Source organism: Sturnira hondurensis, unplaced genomic scaffold, assembly GCF_014824575.4.
Source record: "Sturnira hondurensis isolate 20B ecotype Veracruz unplaced genomic scaffold, ASM1482457v3 Scaffold0001304, whole genome shotgun sequence".
Taxonomy (NCBI): domain Eukaryota; kingdom Metazoa; phylum Chordata; class Mammalia; order Chiroptera; family Phyllostomidae; genus Sturnira; species Sturnira hondurensis.
This window is the reverse complement of record NW_028073935.1, coordinates 1,816,945-1,825,661: the sequence shown is the minus strand read 5'-3', so window position 1 is coordinate 1,825,661 and position 8,717 is coordinate 1,816,945. Positions and strand designations below refer to the sequence as shown.

Genomic DNA, 8,717 nt, shown 5'->3' with positions numbered 1-8,717 from the left:
TCAAAAAGACTCATGGCCCCCAAACTGGGAACTACTGGTATAGAGTATTCCTAGCCCTGCCTGGATTTTAGGGCTGATGCTGTTTATTCTCCAGTCTCTGAGTCCTAAAACCTTTTAGGGCCTGAGATCCAGTGTACACAGAATCCCCCAGGTGCAGAAAGTTACAGCGGGTCTAGTGAGAGTGGTATTCACTTACTGAATTTTCCCACAATCTATTGCCCATGCCCCCATCTACACATGAAATGATGGCCTTTCTTTCCGTGCTTCTTATCTAGTCCAATTCTCTTCCCAACACACACACACACACACACACACACACACACACAGAACGGAGCTCCTTTCAGATACTATCAGTCCTCACTCCACAATCTATTTTATTTATGTTTTAGACACTTACAGCATCAATTTAGTGAGCATGCTATATTTACTTTGATATTTAGTTACTTACACTTAAATTATTCCATGCAAAGTGACTAAAAGGGAATGAAAGAAAAATACTATGCAATAAATAGGTACCCATTCCCCCCCCAAAAAAAAATCCCCTGCTCATCAGTCACTCAGAAATTCTTAGAAGTGGAAACCACGAGAAACCCCCTACCCCAACTCAATCAAAACATCCCATCCGGAAAAGGACGACTTGTTTCTTTTTTCTATTGGAAATGGGCGGTAAACTGAGTTCATTTGGGCCGTGTTTTCTTAGCTGACTCTCGGCTACAATCAAGCCATTTTCGGACACATTCCCATGTAGGTACCAGGGGTGCTCTGGAGGAAGCTGTCGACGCCTGTTCAACTAATTTAGGTTTTCTTTGTCTAATTACTGTGGAGCTTAGGGAAAAGGAACCGGCTCAAGGCAGTAAACTGACACTCAGTCTCTGTGTGTGGTATCCAGGCAGGGTTTGATGGAAAAAGCCTGCTTCCACTCAACTTCAGGTCACTGTCTGGGGCCAGATCCAGCCCAACCCCCAACCTTCCCCTCCCACCCTTCCCACTCCTCTGCTTCTACACTCAGCCAGAATCAGTCCCCCAGGCACTCTAGGGGCACAGACAACTACTGTCAGCCCCAAGAGACCTGACTTGGTTCTGTTTCACCCAATGCTCTTTGCTGCCCCCCTTTCACAGGATCTCAGCACAATCTCCCCTCTCTTGCCCACCCCACAATCTCCCCAGGTTTCCCAGCACTTGGTCCTTTCAGAGTAGACCCAGAGGTGTGCCCAGCGCTGCTTCCAATTTTGGTCCTCTGGTCTGCAGCACCTCCCCTCTGGGCCTCCCCTATGCCCCATCAGCTCCCAGGCCTCCTGCTCTCCACCTCCCACTTCCAGCCCCTGTTTCTGGTCAGACTACATTTCCTTGCACGTGCAATACAATAACTAACTGTCCAGCCTTACTGGAAGTAATTTCTCCTGAGGGCACAACTTCTCTCCCAGCCAGACTCTGACTGGAAGAGGAATTAGCCACATTGACTTGAAGTATTCTGCCACGAAAGGTAACTTTCCGATGTACAATTCTTTTGGTGGGCAACATTAAAACTTTAAATCTAGTGACAGTAACACACCCCTTCAGGACTGAATATAAATACAGCTATCTTACTTACCTCACTCAGCACCGGCCTTCTTTTTGCATTTGTTACAAAATGCCAAGTGGAAAATGGAAAGGAAGTGGAAACAAATGCAAAATGAGTCCTATTCTTCGACCAGATTTCAGCTTCTCTAAAACTTGGTTTAGTTTTCTCTTAAACCCTTCTTCTCAGAGTTCAGCAAATGCCAGTGATCACCCCAGGGCATAAACCTGGGGGGCTAGAGCTCCCTGGCTTCTCACCCATTACTAACAATTGTTGTAAGGCCTGCAGCCTTGTCAGAAAGAGAGGAGACCGCACGTTACCTTTGGGCGTCTGGCCCCTGGAGTGCTGAGGGCTTCAATGTCTAAATGAAGTTGACAGATGGTGTCAGTGCGGGCACCCGGGGTAAGGCAGCTAAGGAGGCTCCCAGCGGCCGTGGAGGCGGCACGGGAGGCAGCACTCCTAGGCCCAGGTTGGGCAAATAGGAGGAGCGGGAGGGGGAGAGGGAGGAGGAGGGGGTGGGGTGGAGGAGGAGGGGCAGGAGCAGAGAGAGAGGGAAGGAGAGGAGGGGTAGGTCCGTTCCACTAAGGTCAGTTAGTGTCTGGGATAAGAGGCAGGGGCGCTGTAAGGGGCAAAGAGAAAGTTTTTATAAAGCTATAGGTGGTCGAGTTTTGCTTGGGGTGGGGGTCATCCTAGCAAAAAGGGGGTTAGCCTGTGACTTCTCCCTTTTACGGAGGGTGGGTGGGTGAGAGGGAGAGGCCGAGATAGAAATTAAGAGACCTAAGGGAACCCTGGAGTGTGAAGAAGGAGATAAGAAAGGGACCCTGCGGCCAGTTGGGGAGCAGGGGTGAGGTGGAGCGCCTTAGGCGGAGCGTGCCCTCCCCGAAGCGACGGCGCGAGGAGGGGACAAGGCGGGGTAGGGGTGGAGGGAGGGAGGGCGGCTTGGGGGGAGCGGCGGGCGGGAGGAAGTCTGAGACACAGAGCGAGGAGCGGTTCTGAAGGAGACATCGGGCTAGTCCCCCGGGTCCCGGCTGCAGTCCCGGCCGCAGTCTCCGCTCTCCGGCGCAGCTGTCCGGCACCCAGAAGCTTCAGCTCCGAGGCCCGGGAGGCCCTTTCGCAAGGCAGAGGCTCGAGGGTCAGGGGAGTGATGCTCCGGGAGTCGCCTCCCGCCCGCCGCCGCCGCCTGAAGCCACAGCTGAGCTGAGGGAGGCGACGCCGAAGAGCTGGCTCGGAGTGGCCACGGCTACAGCTCGGGTGGCGGGCAAGGGAGCTCGCCGCGCTTCTGGGCCAACCCCGTTCGGGCGCCTACGCTCCCGGCCCGGGGCCCGCCCCCGCGGCCCGGCCTCTCTCCTGAGTCCCAGATGACCACCGAGGGCGGGCCGCCGCCGCGCCCACCGCCGGCCCCGCTCCGAAGCGCGTGCAGCCCGGCCCCCGGCGCGCTCCAGGCCGCCCTGATGAGCCCGTCTTCCGCCGCCACCACCCTGGAGACCACCTCCTTGTCCTCGTCCTCGTCGTCCTCCTCCTCCTGTGCCTCCTCCTCCTCTTCCTCCTCCAATTCGGCCAGCGCCTCCTCGGCTGCCTGCAAGAGCGCAGGCGGCGCGGGCGCCGGGAGCGGGGGCTCCAAGAAGGCGAGCTCCGGGCTGCGGCGGCCGGAGAAGCCCCCCTACTCGTACATCGCGCTCATCGTCATGGCCATCCAGAGCTCGCCCAGCAAGCGCCTGACGCTCAGCGAGATCTACCAGTTCCTGCAGGCGCGCTTCCCCTTCTTCCGAGGCGCCTACCAGGGCTGGAAGAACTCCGTGCGCCACAACCTCTCCCTCAACGAGTGCTTCATCAAGCTGCCCAAGGGTCTCGGGCGGCCCGGCAAGGGTCACTACTGGACCATCGACCCCGCCAGTGAGTTCATGTTCGAGGAGGGCTCTTTCCGCCGCCGTCCGCGAGGCTTCAGGCGGAAGTGCCAGGCGCTCAAGCCCATGTACCACCGCGTGGTGAGTGGCTTGGGCTTCGGGGCCTCGCTATTGCCCCAGAGTTTCGACTTCCAGGCACCCCCGTCGGCGCCGCTCGGTTGCCACGGCCAGGGCGGTTACGGCGGCCTCGACATGATGCCTGCGGGCTACGACGCCGGCACAGGCACTCCGGGGCATGCACACCCGCACCACCACCACCACCACCACCACCACCATGTCCCACACATGTCGCCCAACCCGGGCTCCACCTACATGGCCAGCTGCCCGGTGCCCGCCGGGCCTGGGGGTGTAGGCACGGCGGGGGGTGGCAGCGGCGGCGGCGGCAGTGGGGATTACGGCCCGGACAGCAGCAGCAGCCCTGTGCCTTCTTCTCCTGCCCTGGCGAGCGCCATCGAGTGCCACTCTCCCTACACTAGCCCCGGGACGCACTGGAGCTCTCCCGGCGCCTCGCCTTACCTCAAGCAGCCTGCCACCCTGACGCCTAGCAGCAACCCCGCGGCCTCTGCAGGCCTACACTCCAGCATGTCCTCGTACTCGCTGGAGCAGAGCTACCTGCACCAGAACGCCCGCGAGGAGCTGTCAGGTAAAGCAGCAAGCCTTCTGGGGGCGTTGCCTCTAGGACTCCAGGTTCCTTGGCTACTGCAAATTGCTACGGGTTGCCGCAGCCTAGAGGTCTGAAGGCACTGATAGGAGCTGATGCTGGAGGGGAGCTGCACCTTATTCATGGAAGGCAGTGGACTGGGGTCTTATCTTTTCCCCCATACCCTTGGCCTAGAGGTGGGCCTCTAGTATTTGCATTCCTAGGAAGATGGTGCAAGGTCGCCAGCTTAGTGTATCTCGGTGTCCCTATGGACTGGAGGTCTCAACTCTCAGGCCTGACTTAGCTTAGAGAGAAGGCATGTAGCCTTGCGGGGGGGCGGGGGGCTTGGTCATAGAGTTCTGTTTCCTTTTGTCTTTTGTAACGTTTTTTTTTTTTTTTGCTGTATTTTTGCACTAAAGTAAATTCAGAAAGACAAGTTCTGTATGCTGCGGGTGTGGGTGGGGAGAGGTTGCAACTGGGCGGATGTTGAGAGGAGGAGAAGTGAGGGAGTGATGCAGAGGAAATCGGAGTAGGGTGCCAGGGCCTTTCACAGGCTGTTGAGTCTCCTGCTTCCCCACACAGTGCCCACCTGATGACACCTAAGTCTGTCTTAGGCCAGCAGGACCTGAGGTCCATACTACGACTCCCTTAGAGAAATGCCTGCCCTTGGACACCACTTGTGTTGCTGGTGTAAATTGCGTTGGCCCAGGCTAATGAAAATTTACTGACTTGCCAAAGCTATTGGTGGGAGTAAACAGGGTGGAGAAGATTTTCCAATACTTAACTAGATTTATCAAGAAAGTAGAGATAAACTCTCTCATATTTACCTCCTCTGGGGCACCCACAGCCACATAATAAAATTAGGCATGCCTTTACATCAAACTGTGCTCACTTACATTGCCTTACCCTTATTAGAAAATGATACCCAGGATAATGTGTACATTATATGTTTGTGAATTGGTGTACCACAAGGGCTTCAGGGGGAAGGGAAGCCCAGAAATGGGCAGAAGATGTTGGTTCCCTGGATGTTGAAATTTCCCAAATAGGCCTTTTAAATGTGGGCCTCAGAGGTTAACTAAACAAAGACAGTCTCGGCAGGACCACACCAGAGAGGATTTTAGCCTGACTTAAGTCACTGAAAGAAGAGTCTTGTTTAATTTTATGGGAATTTCTACAAGTAACCAGTACAGACGACCCTCCTCTCTTATACTTTTTACCCCCGCGGACTGGCTGTCAGTCACTACCCACCCCAGGCGGAGCCCACTGGTCCACTCACCCGCCCACTCGCTGATCTTCTGCCTCTGCAGGCAGTCCTCACGGCCCCCATGCCAATAGGCCCTACTCAACCTGAACCCAGGCTCTAAAGTTTTGCAGCCGCTGCGAATGAGTGCGCTAAAATTACACACACACACACACACACACACACACACACACAAACGCAGTTGAAAGAGACTTACGATCCTTCCGTGTGGCTGCCCTCTCCCCACTCCACACACGGGGCATATTCACAAGCCCCAAGAAGTGCGGGGATCCGGAAACAGGGCTCTGCCTTGGAGAGAACATAGCAGGCAGGCTTCGGCAGTGACCGCCTTCCCCAGGAGCTTCTCAGGACCTTTGGGCCTAGTCTGGGAACAACGGGGAGGCCGTGCCTTGGCCCAAGCCTGAGGAGCGTGCTTGCACCTTCCTCTCTGGTCCCACGGCTCCCGTATCTCTCAAATATTACGCCCTACCCTTGTGGACATCTCTCGGGCAGGCCGGGTGCAGGGCGCCCTGCAGGGCCTGGTTCGGAGTGTGCCGCCCTCTGGGTCCCCGGCATACTGGGCATCGAGGGCCCAGTAAGGAACCGGGAGGGCAAGCAGGGTTGAGACTGTGGGCCGAGAAGCACCCTCACTCCCAGCGCTCAAGAGTGTGCACACACACATACACAGCATGAACCCCGCCCTCAGAACACCCACGAGGTCCGCACTCTCCCACTTAGGACAGAAAGGCCAAGTCCCGCGTACTCCGAGAGGCCCTGCGCCCTAAATTAAGTCTTGAGAGCCGTTCAAAAAAAGAGCTAGGGTTTTTATTGTCCTTCAGGTCACTGAAAGCGCCGACCTTTTGAGCGTTTGCTCGGGGTCCTGCTGGGCCAGTTACTTGAAGAAATTGGCACCACGATGTACTGTAGTTTGTTGGCCAAGCGCACCTGTGTGCAGAACCACAAAGGCACATCGGGGAAGCGTGGACTAATTGCTGCTTTATGAGAACATTGCAGTTCATGTGTGGCAACATTAAGTGTTAACAGGCCATAAGCGCAGGCCCAGTTACCGGCTACTTAGCATCCTGGTCTCTTCTCTAGAGCTGGGATACAGCCAGGCCGAGGCCAAGCGAACAGAGCATCGCGCCGCAGGTGACAGGTATGGTTTTCCCGCACTCAGAAACTTCAGGCCCTGCACCAACGTGCAACTTTTGGTTCCCACACTACACTGATGATCAGACAGACTCAGGCCAACAGGCCTAGCACAGTCCGACACGGAGAGAGGTCCGGTTCCGGAGAAGGCCAGGTCCCAGCGCTTGCCAAACACCCCTGGTGGATCCCTCATAGGGACTCGAAGGCCCGGAGACAGCGAAGGGCGGACTGCTGGGCGCCCAGTGGCCGCCTGGCTCCGGCTCCGTGTAGGCAGGGGAGCACCGGGAAAGAGAGCTATGGGCCTTCTCCTTCATCTTTGAGAGGCTCCCTACGCTGGCAGACGCCTGGTTGCGTGGAGGGGTCTGCAGCTGAGCTCTTATCGAAGGGCGTTCTCTGTTCCCCAGAATCCTGGCTTTTCCAGAGGAAGCGTGAGACGTTCCGGACCTATGAAGACTGAGCTTTCTTTCTTGGCCCTTTCTTTAGCACTGGGATTGTTTTCTGTCCCCGTTTTAGGCACAGGAAATATCCCTGCTGTGGCCTGCTAATCTGACCGGGCCAGTTAGCTGGGAAACAAGATGCGAGGGCGACAGTGGTGTTTCTGGAGTGGGGAGCTTGGGCTCTGGAAGGAGCCCTGTGCTCAGGAACCCGGAACAAGAGCCTGGGTCAGATTGTCCCGCTGTCTGGTGTCCCAGCTCCTCCTGGCACTGAATCGTGATTGAATCCTTCCTCTGGGCCTCCAGGAGTAGTGAGAAGTTCAAGCACATGATAACCTGGTTTAGAGGGGACGTGAGGTGTTTGTGGGTGCATAAAAACAAAACATAATGATTCCAGACCTATAGTTTAAAACTTTGAAAAACTTCCAAAGCTGGTTTCCTCTACCAGTTTTATAGCAACAGACAAATCCCTTCTCATCCTGAGTCAAAATAAGGCACCAATTAAATTATTTTTTTAAATAATACACTCCACCCTTAGCTGGTCAAATTTGTTTCTGAAAAGAATTTTTATTTTCTTCTTTCAGTGGGACTGCCTCGATACCAGCATCACTCCACCCCAGTGTGTGACAGAAAAGATTTCGTCCTCAACTTCAATGGCATTTCTTCCTTCCACCCCTCTGCGAGTGGGCCATATTATCACCATCACCATCACAATAGTGTATGTCAGGATATTAAGCCCTGTGTCATGTGAATGGAGGGAGGGAGGCCATGCCAGGGCCACTTTCTCCATGGAGGTGGGGGTGAGGCAGGATGAGCTGACATGGAATCACATGAAGTGCACCCCACAGCAGTCAGTAACGCATCGTCACGCAGAATCTCCAGGGCAGCATTGTTCACTGACACTTGTCTATCATTGGTAGAAGGACAGGCCCTCGCATGGTTGTGCCTTAATATGTGCAGGAGCCAATGAGGGGGAGAGCTAATTGAGAACTCAACTTCTTAGAGAAGATGGTAAAAAGTTACCACATGAAAAACATAAACATGTAACTCTGGGATCTTCATTGCCTTCAATAATCAGGGTCTGAAAAACGCAGACAAGTTGGTTGTGTGTTTTTCTTTGTCTATGAAAATGTACATGCTTTTCAAAAAGGCAGTGCTAAACACAAGATTTGGAGAAAGCCACACCTTGTTGCCCAGCTAAGGAGAGAATTCAGTTTCTCCAAACGCTATGTTTGGATACAGGTGCCAAAGAACATTATTAAGAACGTATTTAGAAACAATGTGTTTAGTTTGAGAACATGGTTTTCAGTATTGTGACAATACAATTATTTTTAGCAGGTTATTTTTACCACCGTATTTTAAAGATATTTTTATTATCTCTTGTATACTCACACTTTGCTTGTATTTTAAAAGGAGGATATATTTGCACTTATGTATACTTTTACAGTTTGCCAAACTATTTTGATGTAAAAATTTTTCAATAAAATGTATATAACAAATTGTCGTTCTAAAGGGACCTGTTTTCCCTGCAGCATTCTGTAATCACCAGGTTGTCCCCACCACCAGCCAATGGAACTCTACACATTCCTCCCCCCGCCCCCCACCAAGTTGTATAATTGACATGGTGTGGGGTCTGTGCCGTGAGTAACACAGGGCAGCTTCTGATTGTGGGCCTTCTCAGAAGAGAAAGAGAAGGAACGTTTTCTGTTATTCCTTTCTTTCCTTCACTCTACCTCTTTCTGGCTAAACAAAAACCAGAAGGTGAAAGGAACTTAAAAGAAAACCAGGCAAG

General features: G+C 53.7%; 1 protein-coding gene across 1 annotated transcript; it reads left to right on the top strand.

Annotated features, from left to right (window-relative positions):
• Nucleotides 1-2,788: 2,788 nt before the first annotated feature.
• FOXF2 (forkhead box F2) lies at nucleotides 2,789-8,347 on the top strand. Its single transcript, XM_037071015.1, has 2 exons — nucleotides 2,789-4,105; nucleotides 7,510-8,347. Exons 1-2 carry the CDS (start codon nucleotides 2,917-2,919, stop codon nucleotides 7,674-7,676), a joined length of 1,356 nt encoding a protein of 451 aa, XP_036926910.1. The 5' UTR covers nucleotides 2,789-2,916; the 3' UTR covers nucleotides 7,677-8,347.
• Nucleotides 8,348-8,717: the final 370 nt, after the last annotated feature.